This window comes from Monodelphis domestica, chromosome 5 (assembly GCF_027887165.1).
Source record: "Monodelphis domestica isolate mMonDom1 chromosome 5, mMonDom1.pri, whole genome shotgun sequence".
Lineage (NCBI taxonomy): Eukaryota > Metazoa > Chordata > Mammalia > Didelphimorphia > Didelphidae > Monodelphis > Monodelphis domestica.
This window is the reverse complement of record NC_077231.1, coordinates 111,509,752-111,523,394: the sequence shown is the minus strand read 5'-3', so window position 1 is coordinate 111,523,394 and position 13,643 is coordinate 111,509,752. Positions and strand designations below refer to the sequence as shown.

The following is a 13,643-nucleotide window of genomic DNA, read 5'->3' as shown; positions in this document are numbered from 1 at the left end:
CTTTTTATCCACTGGTTGGCAAACTATAGGCTTTTTGACATGTTTTTGAAATGAGCCTTAACAGTTTTTAACAGTTATAAAACAAAGTTATTGTATTTCAAAACTTAGAAAACTGTTCTTAGTTCTAATGCTACGGTTTATCAACCCCTGCTCTATAAGGTTTTCACAACAGTGATATGTACATCTCTCAAAGGCTTCTTTGATCAAAATATGAGATGAAAACTTTCATATATTATTTTAAACTTTCCAGTAATTTCTTTCATCCATATCTTCATAATCACAAGATTGTTTGAAGGATGTTGAGAATACAGGATCTAATCATAGTATTAATCACACAAAATGGTGTGGGTTGGTAGAGCAAAATGTAACCTTAAAGTGTTCTTCCAGCAAGGTATCTCTCATACATCTATTTAGATGATAAAAGATTCTTTGATAACTTCAACCCTAGCCTGTTCAGTGTTCCCTAGACTACAAAGTTTTATACTCATCAAAAATATTTAACTCTGTCATAGAAGATGTTTTGTATAGAGCAGAATAGAAATTGCATACATATCTTGAGGTCTGCCTGATTTTTAAAAATTAATTAGTTCAGAATATTTTCCCATAATTACATGATTCATGTTATTTTCCTCTCCTCTTCCCTCTTAAGGGATGGGTCTCAGGTGCTCTTTTGCTGGTGTAGCCCCTGCCCCAGGATCCTGATGGCCTTCATCCAATAATGGAACCTAGAGCTGTAGGGTGTGTGTGTGTGTGTGTGTGTGTGTGTGTGTGTGTGTGTGTGTGTGTGTGTGTGTGTGTGAGGAGGTTGGCCAGCACTCCTCTGTGTGCAGTTTTGCTTCTGGTTCTTCCTTATCCTATGAAAATCTATTTTCTCTGCCTACCCCTCAAGTCGTGTTCAGTGGGAAAATCTCCTCATTCCTTTTTGCTGTTTGTTTTTGACTTCTATCATTTTGGGGTGCTTTTTAAAGACTGCTTTGGAAGGATTGTCAGAGAGGTTTAGGCTTTTGCTGATACTTAGCCACCATCTTAGCCCTGCCCCCATCAGAGGGTATTACTAAACAGAAGTCATCTCTCATGAGTAGGAGGTCATGAATTTCAAACTGTCAGGGCTCAGGTGAAACTCACCAGGCAGTGAATTGAGACACTTGGCACTTGGTGGGCTGTTTCCCTTAGTACTTGAAGTGGACCAACATTGTGTCACTGATGATACCTATTGGCTAATGCATGAATTGGATTAAAGTGAGGCTGAGTTGCACAAAGGCTTTGGCCTCGTTTTCTCTTCCAGAGTCATCAGAGTTGCAAGTCAGCAGTCAAGACAACTGATGATGGCTCAGGATGCAGGGGATGACCTTAGCTTCCTCAAAGTCTGACCAAGCTATAAGTGCTCCATAGTGTCTGTTTCTGATTCCTTTATGGCCCTTCAAACAAATTGTTCTTACTTTTCCTTCCATGAGGGAAGATATGCTTCAGGAATACATCCCTCTAACTTACTGACAGGTTGGGGCCTATCAGTTACCCTCAGCCTGGTTTCACCCTCTTGCCAAGAAGGCCCTCAATAAAGCTGGGAGGAGGGGCATGGAGAAGCAGGGCTCCAGCAGCTGGGGTCTGGCCAAGAGCAGCAGGTGTGTGTATGCTGTCTGTGTATTTATTCTTATAACTATAGGCACAGATGTATCCTTTTTCTCATGCACACTATAAAAATAAATTGGCAAGTTAAAAAATAAAATATTTAGATGGAAAAACTGTTCTATATAGGTTCAAAACTGTTTGGATTCCTTTGATAGATGTAATCAAAAATATCCTCAGTGATGAATAAGGATGCTAAAGAGACTCTTATTATAAAAAGAAAATATTTATTGAAATATATAAGGATAAAGAAGGATTTCTAATTCAAAGTATTCTAAATCCACCCAAATAAACGCTCAAGTTCTGCAAGGAACAGCTTTTCTTGTGTCTCACAGGCTACACTAATTGCCCCTGATCTGACTAACCCAAATTTATACTATCTAAATAAAACTACTGCTATTATCCTCATAATTCTTATCTTTACATTCAAATTATAAAATAGCAAAGGCCAGCTGGTTGAGTCTCAATAGGAATCAAGTTAGGACTCTGAATCTTAACAGACTCAGAGTCCAAACCAAACACCAGGTTTTTTCCTTCGGTCTTCTCAGAGCTAAACAATCTATAAAAACCACAATAGATATTCAGTAGTGTTTCCCAAGTTGGGAAAGGAAAACATTGAGCTTCTTCAAGTCTTTCCCTCAGACAGAGGCAAAGATGTTACCTCCTCCAGCCCTGAGAGAGAGTCCCTGAGAGTGTCTCTGCCAACTGCCAGAAAGCAACTCCCAACTGCCAGAGAGAGTAATTGACATAGAAAAACAGTTATAACCATCTCATCTGAAATCAACATGATCTCAGCTCTGCTTCAAACTCCAGTTCTTTTCTCAAACCAGCACTCCATTTTTTATCCCTAAACTAATAAAACAATACTTATTTTCTAATATCATCCTTACAACACATGGAGAGGCTCACGTTTTTATACAAGATGGGATATCAACTCACTTGGGTGATGTGTGGAGGGGGGTAGGGATGAAGGCTCCTCGCCTCACATCATCACAGAGTTGGGAAGAGGGAGGGATGAACCTTCAGAAATAGGAAGTTCTGTATTCCTGAGGGAGGGGAGAATTTTAGTTATTATTTTTTATATATATATGTATATGTATGTATGTATGTATATATGTATACACACACACACACACACACAGTGACAGAGGCTGGCAGTCTGGCACTAAAGAAAAAGTGCCAGCCTGAAGAGTGCGTGAAACTGGTCACCTTGACAGGGGAGAGGTCCCAAGGGATTGGAATCTTGAGGAGTAGAAGATTCTGGCTGTTAGAGGAGTAGGTCTCTCAGTCAGGAGAAGCTGAAGAGAGAAGGTTAAAAAAGACTTTCTCCTGAAGGTTACTCTCTTTTTTCCTTCTGTGACTGGAAATATTTCCCCCCAACATTTCCCAATTGAACAGACTATTGAAGAGGAAACCTGAGAAAGACATTTTAAATCTCTGTCCAACTTAACTTCAGCTACTGTTGCCCTGAGTCTGAACTGTGGCCAAGGGGCCAAACCCAGGGTGAGTCAACCTGACTTTCTCTCAGGGAGCTCAGGCTGCCAAGGCCTGAGTTACCCCCCCCCCCAAACTCGATGAGAGAGGGAAAAGGTTTTTAGATAGAGAAAGGGGCCCCCTTTTTCCCACTTTACTCTCCCATTCTTTCCCTGCTAGTTATTCCTTTGTATTATCCTGATTGAGTTGACATTAAAATAGTTATCTTTTCCCCAAGCTGTGAATGAAGTGTGAGTGAACAGATCAAGGCGAGGCCCTTTGCTCTCAAGTAGTGGAGGGGGGAACTAGAGGGACAGAGCAAATCTGGGAGAGCAGTCATAGCTAAGGAGGGAAGGCAGCAGGGGAAAATCTTCAAACCTCCTCTCCTCTCTGAGCCAACCCTAAGCATCAGCTGTCTTCCCTGAACCCCGCTTTGAGAAGGGAGGTCTCCACTTTCTTTCCCCCTCTAAAATTGCTCATATTTAAATCAAAGTTCAAACAATAACATAGACTCCCCTGAGGTGGATAATAACAAACATAAGGATCACATGGGGATGCATTGTTGAGTTATGACGTAAATGAATCAATTTGCAAAAGAAGATCCAAAATATCAAAAAATCCAAACAAAAAAAGAAAAAAATAACTTGTGGATAAAATATAAAATATCAAAAATATTAAAGTCTTATGTCTAGAAAAATCTACATAAAGGATAAACAAATTAATAACAGGTCCTTGAATTAGGACCCAATTAAAATAATTTTAGAAATTATACACTTACCCAATCAGTAGCAACAACTACAGAAAGTTTGCCACACAATCAGTGGCGTCATTTTATAGTCTAAAGCTTTTTGGGTGTGCATTGACATTAGGGCAAATGTATTTTAAACTTATTGTAAAATCAAAAAAAGTTAAAGAAAATCTTCTCAATACTGTTGACATGTCATGTGCTTCAAATATAAAAAGAGAAAAAATAAAATTCTATGTTGCACATGCAAGGAAAAACAATAATAAAAATATTTTAAAAATATAAAATATATAGCTTAAAATCAGTGACACACTGTGTCAGCCAAGGAGAGGTAGAATGCAATGGTTTCTCATAAAAAATGTGATCTATTTCCATTTTAACTTGGCCATGAACCACTGTGTGAATTCAAATGATTTTCAGAATGAAGCAGTAATTCAGTAGTATAGTAGATAATGCACATTCGAAGCAGTACCAAAGTCCCCAAAATTTACAATAACCCATTTAATTACAGTAGCAAAGGAACCTACTATCATATTTCACATGTGTTGCTGTGTGTAGGTTCCTATGAACTGATGGATATTTGTCATAATTTTTATACATAGAGTAATTTTTTCAACTTTTGGCAAAGATATTTTGAATTGTTAATGAAATCCGTTTTTGGTATCTAAAACTTCACCAAGAAATCTAGATTGTTCTCATGGAAATAAACTGAAGAGTTTTGCAAAAGCTCTTTTTGGCTTTCTGCTTTATATATAAAACCTCTTTTGATAGGAACTTCCATTTGGTTTTCTACCTTTAAGACAACATTCTTTATTATATATATAAAACAGTCTGAAACCACTAGTTATCTAAAATTATTTCTGAAGATCCATTTAAATTCTTAGCTCATTGAATTCTCCGCAGTTTGCATACAATTGGAACCAGTTTTGTTGAAGTCCATCCATCATCATCTATGTGATAAGTGACAAAGTCAAAAAGGTAGAAAAGACTTAAGGACAGCATATGATCTTCAATAGATCTAGTGACAAGGGTTTGGGCAAGATGTTCATGGACTTATACTAGGATATTTTGTTCTTCAGCAAAGGTGCAAAATAAGGAATCATGTAACAAAATAGTATTGATTAGATTAATAATATATGGACTTAAAAAGATTAAACCTTAAAGCAATCAGTAAACACAATAATATAAGCAAATGACAAGGTACAGGCAGGCAGTGCAATTAAAATCCTTTTCATCAATTCAATAGACTTGTTCTCTGTTCTAGCAGGAGAAGAAACTCAGAATGATTAAATGCAAGGAATAAAACAGTGGAATCTGAAAAAGGTTTAACATTCACCTCGAGATCCCATTAATGTTCTTCCCCTCCCTGTATTTATTATTCATTTAGATTTCCTTTGTCAGAGATCTGACACTGGGCAGAATCTCCACTGTGCATGTTGAGAGAATTTAAGACTTTTGGAACTTTGTCAAAATATTTCAGATTGGTTTGTAGTTTAAGCAGCCTAAATTGTGGCATATTCTTGGGGAGAAGGAAATAAAGTGTAGGAAATCTCCAATGAAAATAAAAACTCCCTGGAAAAGAATTAAGCAGATCCAAACTGTTCTTTTAGCTCTTCCAACTTAAACTGTTGTTTCAGAGTTTCAAGCATGCTTTGCAATAACATTTTTTCATGAAAGACACTGAATGGGGTTTGTTTACAGAGTAAACATAAAGAACCAAAACTTTGAGGGAAAATAATAGTGTATTTGCATATGAGAGGAAAAGTACTTCTCCTTGGTGTTTTGGGTCAAGAGAAAGAAGGAAAAAGCAGGCTTATTTGCCAAAACTGACTTTAAATCTACTGATTTTGAACTAACTGCCCTCCCTGTGAAAAACATTTAATAACAGCCTTCTAAATTAGGAGTCCAGAGTGGGCTTAATAAAAATCTGCTTGAAAAGTAGAAAGGGTGGTGCAGAATAGCCCAGTTTTTTTTTTCCTCCATGCCAAAAAATGACTAGGGCAGGCTGGAAAACCCATGTGGAGTGAGGAAAGGGGTGGAAAGATTTTTATACCTTACCCTCTGTGCAGAGACTCAACTCAGGTAGCAGTGGAGCAATTCTTAGAGTTCCCAGCATATCTCAGTGGTAGGGAGACCAGGAGCAGGCAGCAGCAGTTTCTAGGCAGTGGGGGAAGAGTGAAGGTACAAACCCCAGTAGCATGTGAACAGCAGCAGCAGCTGGCAGAACAGAAGTGGCCTTAATGGTGTGAAAGCAGGTGGGTGGGCAGGAGCTCAGGCTTGAAAAAATATGTCTTCTATCTTAAAAATATTTGAGAATTTTATCTTTTTTGTTGTAAGCCAAAAATGTGAAGTTTAAAATTAATATTCAATAACTAAGTATTATATTTTATAGTTTTATTAATAACTAAAGTAAAAGAACGACCTGAACTCAGCCCAGTTGTGAGTAAAAAAGAGGCATGGGAGGAGTCACAGCAAACTTAATTATAATCATATAAATGTGAGGACATAGGAAAAGGGAAAAGGATTCCAGGTAATACAGAAAGGAATTTTGGATAATGTAGTTTTAAGGGTTCAAGAATTTCTAACTATACAATATAAAACATCTGACATGAAAGTAAAGATTAAAATTAGTATTGTTACTCAGAATTGAATTCCATTGAGAAGATCAGAGATTGGAAAGATAAAAAGGTAATACAGGCAGTTCTTGCTTTATGTAAATTTGCATTATGCAGATTTGACTTCATGTATAGACTTCTGGAAAAAATCTAAATGAGGATTCTTAATGAATTGAGCTGCCTGCTACAAATATTGCCAAAGAAGAAAGAGAAGCTTTGGATCTGAAGATTGAACCAAAAAGATTCACAGCGAAACAGTTGGCAGAAACATTTCATCATTTGAGTGACTTTTTTTCTTATATTGAAAATATGGATCCAAATAATACAAGATTTTTCAAAATTCAAAAAACTAGTTGAGACTAATATTGCTTACAATAGTAAGATATACAAGGGAAAAAACAGTCAGTTGCCAGTCAACTACTGATGAAGACTAGGTATGGTGGGTGAGGAAGGGACAATATACTGTGCACATGTGTTAACCATACTCTTCCTTTCATTTCATAATTTTGATCATTGTCATGGTTCATTATTTAATATGTCTTCATTTTAGTATTTTTTATGATTTGTGTAAAGGTGTTATTTTGTGTTTGCTTTTGGAATGTAGGCTAAGTATAGTGGGTGGGTAGGGGCAAATTCACATTATATAAAAATCACTGTGTAGCAGTCATTTCCACTTATGTAAAGTGAGAAACATCTGTAAAAGAAGGAAATACCTGCCACTTTACTTGTTGATACTTGTATAATTTTAATTTCAGTTAGAGAGGTAATATTACTATCATTCCTGCCAAGTCTTTCAATCTCAATCAAAATATTAATGACTTTTATATGTTTCTTATGGTTTTATATAGTTTATTTTTTCATTGTTCCACATATATTAATTGACTATAGCTATTTCCTGATGCCCGTGCCTGATTTGGCATAGACCAAAAATCCTAACCTTCCTCCCTTCATAAAGAATATATCTAGTGCAGCACTAAGACGTTAAGATTTTCTAAATTTGTTCATTTTCACTTCACTGTGTTTTCAGATTTACTTTCCTAAACTTTAGTGGGAATTTCATATTTCTTTATTTCTTTTTCAAGTATAAGAGGAAGGCAATTATAGTTATTTGTTAAAAACAGGATAAAGTTTATATTAATTTAAGTGTTCTTGAAGTTTTACAGATCATTTTCTCAGTGCTTTTCTAGAACTTGTTGAATATATATGCTTTGATGAAGAATTTTTTATCAGCATCATTATAGCAACTCTTCATAATAGATTTAGTATTGAAAATACCTCCACATTTTTAGTATATCTGTTTATATTTATTGTTCTGTATTATAGGTAGATGCACTTCGATTAAGGTTGGAGGAAAAGGAGACTATGCTGAATAAGAAGACAAAACAGATACAAGAAATAGTTGAAGAGAAGGGAACTCAAGCAGGAGAAATACATGATCTGAAGGATATGCTGGATGTGAAGGAGCGTAAAGTCAATGTTCTCCAGAAGAAGGTAAAGTGCATTTTTTCATAACTCCACACCACCCCTTTGATGCATATCCGCAGTCTTGCCACCAAATATTACCTATGAACTGACAAAATGTCTTGCTTACTTCTCTCTTTATATTTTGAGGTTAGTTAGAGAAGATTATTAATGGTAAACTTTCATGTAGCTTTGCATGTTTACTTAGCTTACTTTTGGTAATCTTTTAAGCATCTTCTGGAGTTCTTTAGTATAGCACAATGTTTCTCAAACTCTTAATTTATGGTCTTTTGTCCCCAAATTTCCCAATATTCCCTTTAGTCTATGCATATTTGATACCTACAAACTTCAAAAAATTTATTGCAAATTCCCAAAAAAGCTAAATTAGTTTTGAAATGTGCATGTGGGGAGATGTTATAGTTGATGACTTCATTTGTATGAATGACCCGGTTCCAATTTGTAGGAAAGAGGCTGAAGTAGCTCATTTTATAGCTTGGTGAGATGTATTTAGGAAAATGAAAGCCTTTGTTCTTTTTATTAAAATATGTGTAATAATTAAAATTAAATAATATTTCTTGCTACCCAGAGGTATATATTTTATAAAGTTTATTATGAAGGGTAGACAATCATTCCTAAGTAACCTGGCTGCATGGAGCCTAGCCTGCCAGTTCCTTTTTCATTTCACCATACCTCCTGCACTGTCTCTTCTCCATATGCTTCTCCTATGGTCTTCTCATCCATCTCTCCCTTTCTCTTGTTGGTCTCTCTTGATCTTCTTGTTGGTCTCCCCCAGTCCTGCCCCAAACCTTAACTTTTATTGACATACAGAATGTATGCTGACGCAAGCCGATGGTATGTCAGGAATGTTTGATGGATAGGTAAAGTTACTCAGGAAGGGGGAGAGGATGAGCTTCCTTGACACATATACATCATGACAAAATTCTATTTTAAACATTAAGGTGGTGGGAACATGAAGTTCATGGAAAAACTTAGTGATAATCATCCCCTATAATTTAACCCAAGAAACAGCTTGGCATAAAGAATAGACAACTGGATATGTTATCCTTTATTCTGCTTTCAGGTTATAGCTAAACTTTGGACTTTAAAGAGTCATCTTTAATGGCCCTTCCAGTAATGGTATTTGCAGTTAACAGTAATGTATTGCAGATGAGCAGTTGTGAGTAGTTGTGAAAATGATGTTGAAAATTTTTGCGTGTACTAATTAGGTAACGTTATCATTGAAATAATAATATACCATGTCTAAAATCTTTCCCATAAAATAGCAAAATTACATTAAATCATTAGATTTTTAAATCAACTGAAGTACTAGGAAAATCAACACCAAAACATATCTTAAGTCATGGTTGGAATTTATTTCTAAGTGGTTTTCTGTGAACTTCTTGACAGAATTCATAACTTGATCACTGTAAATGTAATGACTATATCTCAGTGTTGGTTATAATGAATCTCAGATGTTTTTATTGCTTTTCATTTACTTTCTACTTGCCAAAAGTTAGAAAAGATTATTTTTAGGAAACATGTCCTGTGTCTTCATATTAATTTATGTGCTGCTTTGTTAGATGGCTAGGTTGTTACGATTATATAAGTAAATATATTTTCTTTTGGATAATTTTTAACAGTTTCTTCCAAACATTTCATCCCTTTTCAAACTTCTTATAGCCCTTCCACCTCCCATTCTTTCAACTTAAATCTTTGCCTCGTTGTATAGAAAAAATGAAGGGATTCTTAATAACTTTTTCTACTCTCCTCTTCTTTATTTCCTGTCATTCAGATGCCTCATCACTATTTCTTCTACCCCTTTCTCCTGTGGTGAGATAGCCTTACTCTTGTTCAGAGGATTCCATTTCATCCTACATTCTTTAACAGACACTCTATTTCTTATTTTTAACCTCTCACAAATTCCTTATTGCCTCTACCATGTCTCCCCCATGTTGGAAAAATCTTCACTTGATCCTTCCATCCTAGCCATCTTTTCTGCTCTTTGCAGCTAAATTTCTTAAAAAGGTCATCTTCAGTAGGTGCCTCTCCTCCCTTCTCTTCTTAAAACCTTACAGCCTGTCTTCTGATCTTCACATTCCACTGAAACTGCATCCTCCCCAAAGTTACCAATGATCTTATACTAGATTCCAGAGTAATAATTTCCATAAATCTTCAAACCTACATCTTTGCTCTGTGAATTTCAAAATTATTCCACCCTACTCAAACAGTACTTTAGGGGAAGATAAGGTTGTAAACTCCAGATTGAACAATGAAGGTACTTAACTCATACCTTATAGTGAAGCCAGATCTTTAAGCTAAGTCTATTTTTAGATCTAATACAAAAAGGTGTTAAATAACTATAAAGGTCAAGTAACTCACAAAAGGTGAACTTAACAAAGAAGTGTAAAGTAGCTCAAAAGATATAATCTACCCAGAGAAGGTGAGAACTAAAGAATGGGCCATCCTGGAGAAAAGCATCTGCGGTGATTGGTAGATGTGAAAATTTAGGGGAGGTGACACGAGAAAAGTTCTTTAAAAAGGAGGTCTATATGAGCAGCTAGAGGGCAGTTCGGAGGAGGAACTGAACCTGGAGGATCTCCCTCAGACAGCTTCCTTGAGAGGGTCTCATGGTGAGTGATAAGACTGACTCCCTTTCCCTTGGGCTCAGAGAGGCTACTTTGGCCAAGGCCTTTAACTGCTGCCTTGTGGCCAGATAGAGCCCTATCCCCCCCCCCCCCCCATCTTCCAAATATGTTTTCCAGATTATTATGCAGCCATCCTTTTTATAATTTCTTAAGCACAATAATATTCCATGACATTTAGATCCTATAATTTGAGTAGTCATTCCTTTTTTTTTAGTTTGGAAAGTTTTCTTTACTTAATTTAAAAAATTTTTCCATGGTTACAAGATTCATGTTCTTTCCTTCTCCTCTCCCCACCCCCCCTCCTATTGCCAATGTGCAGTTCCACTTTTTTTTTTCTTTTATAATCAAGATTTTATTAGTTCTTGTTTGGTCATCAGTACATATACACTATAACTAATTTGTACATTTAAAAAATGCTAGAAAAAAATCTAAAAAAATTATGTAGTTGTAATCCTTTTCTAAACTGTTTTTCCAGTGGCTTTCTTACTAAGTTTGAAGGCAACTCTCCCTAAAGAGGTTATCAAATACCAATATCCTAAATATGGATAGGGAATTACATCTTTTACAAAATTCCACTAATTCTGTATTTGATAAAAGTATACTCATTATATACATTTCCCAACTTTTATGGTACATAAACTAAGTTACTGGAAAAAAATAGTACCACAACTACCCAAAGATGACAGTGTCACAGATAGCACACAATTCTGAAAGGAAGATCCAACACCAGGGCAGTTTTATTTAGGAAAAAATTGTACCGAAAGATAAGATGGAAAACAGATGAATTCAAATAAGATCTTTAAAAGTCATGGTCAAAATTCCAAATGGCCACCTATGCTTCATTTAATGATGTAAAAACTGCTTATGGAATGTTAAACCTATGCACAAGACAGCAAACACCTTCCTAATCAACATTCTATTAATTTCTGGCCACATTAAAACAAAATACCAAACCAACAACCAGTACGTGATTTCACCTCTTTAAATAGGATTCTAAATAAAGTCACTTTAGATTGGCTTACATTTATCTAAATGTTTTAAAAAATTAACGTGATGAGGTGGGGTTGCCTCCTTAAAAATGTGTTTCTAGAGCTACTAAAAAACTGGCATTTACAAAATAGTTGATAAAAATATTCCTCTGAATTGTACAAGAAGGGAGGTAACAGGGACAACTGTCAAAAGACTTGGTATAAGATGTTATTCAGATTTGGTTTCTTTCTCTCCTGCTGAATCAGAGACTGGGCCCTCTTCGTTTTTAGTTTCTCCATTTTCTGTAGGCAAGTCTTCTTTATTCTCTTCTTGGTTAGTCACTTCTGCTGGCTTTCCTTTTGCTCCTTTCTTTCCTTTTGTGTGAACTTTTTTGTCCTCTGATTTATCCTTCCCCGGGGGCCTTTTGGGGCTTGGGTTCAGCCTTTGCAAGGACTGGTTTTGCGGACAATCTTGCCGACCTCCTCTTGGGCTCCTCCTGTCCGTCCCCTTCTGCGGAGCTGACCTTCCTCTTGGGCATCTTGGCTGCGAGCGGGGATCAGCTCTCCTCAGACATGGGCGAGCACCAGCGCGAGCGACTTGGGTCTGGGGTCGGAGGGAAAGGTCCCTGGCTGGGAACCTTCTTTTCAAGCAGGGATTCTGGGCCTCGACACTCCTTCTCCCGCCACTGGGCTGCTCTCCACTGGGTTTTTGAGTAGTTATTCCTCAGTTGATATGGACTTCCTCATATTCCCATTCGTTGCTACCTCACAAAAAGCTGTATGTATTTTTATAAATCATTAGTATTTTTTTTTGTTTATTTGTTTAGGACTAATCCCTCCTTAATCTCTCCTTACCTTAATTGTCCCTTCTCTCCCTATTTCTTTGACAGGGATAGATATTTCTTTGCAGCCAGGAGAGAGTGCTGTGCCTGGAAACAGGAAAGCCTGAATTCAAATTTGTCCTCAGGAACTTATTAGCTCTGTGACCCTGGGCAGGTCACTTAATCCCACTGGCCTCAGTTTCTTCATCTGTAAAATGAGCTGGTGAAGAAAATGGCAAAGCATTCCAGTATCTGCCAAGAAAACTCCAAATGAGTTCTTGAAGAGTTGCATGTGACTGAAATGATTGAACAACATTTTAGTATTTGATTCTGTGCATGTGTGCCTACATGTATGTGCATTTTCCTTCCTTTCATCATTCTAAAGGAAGTTGAAGTGGTCACTTCCCCAGCCCACTTGTTTGTAAAGATGTCTACTTATGTAATCTGATTACGAGTGATACTTTTCCTCTGCCTCTCCATCTATATTTCTCTTCCCCTCTCTTTATATTCTTTTCTTAAGATAATCAAAACATGATGGCACTTCTCTTCATCCTAGACTAATTAGACTCCTTTTTGAATCTCTGATAACGTTAGGAGACATATGTATCATTCTGTATTAAAATATAAGTAGTTTATCCTTGTTTAATCCTTTATTATTGTTTATTGGTTTCTAGGTTTTAATCATTCTCTTGATTACTTTGTTTGAACTTCAGATTTTTTATTCAGAATTCGGCTTTTCTCCAGGAATGCTTGAAAGTCTTTTATTTCAGTAAAATTTCAAGGGGAACCAAGTGGTGGCTTAGTAGCTGAGAAACTACTGGAAGCTGAAACCACTTTGACAATCCTTCTAAAACAATCTTTTAAAAGTTCCTCAAGAAAAATATTTTAAATTAACTAATTAAGTAAAATTATCCCCCCCCCCCACCAAAAAAATAAAATAAGTGCCTCAGAATGACAGGAGTTGAAAAATAACAGTACAACGGAATGAGGGAAATCTGCTAAACACAACTTGAAAGGTAGGCAGAGAGAATCGATTTTCATGGGATGAAGGGGAACTGGAAGCAAAACTGCACATGAGGAATGCTGGCCCCACTGTGCCAACTTTAGGATCCTGGGACCCTGCCTATACCAAGAGGACCCCACATGCCTGCCCCACCTCTGGAAGTCCCAAACCCTGGCACCAACTCATATTGAGTCCCAGAAATCCATTGTGCTTTGCCCTTTCAAGTCTGCTTTGTGAAATCCTTTGCCCCAGGGCAAAATAGCTTGGAGTGCTGAGACCTCTGCAT

At 36.7% G+C, this 13,643-nt stretch overlaps 1 protein-coding gene and 1 pseudogene across 10 annotated transcripts in view; one reads left to right on the top strand and one right to left on the bottom strand.

The window, feature by feature from the left end:
* The window catches only part of ERC1 (ELKS/RAB6-interacting/CAST family member 1), a 457,438-nt gene that overhangs the window by 224,110 nt on the left and 219,685 nt on the right, over positions 1–13,643 (top strand). For all 10 annotated transcript variants that reach the window (XM_056800772.1, XM_056800770.1, XM_056800774.1 and 7 more), the window contains one exon: positions 7,783–7,950. In XM_056800772.1, the coding sequence (XP_056656750.1) occupies positions 7,783–7,950 (168 nt within the window). The remainder of the gene's footprint in view (positions 1–7,782; positions 7,951–13,643) is intronic.
* Positions 11,253–12,087, bottom strand: LOC100616744 (non-histone chromosomal protein HMG-14-like; annotated as a pseudogene).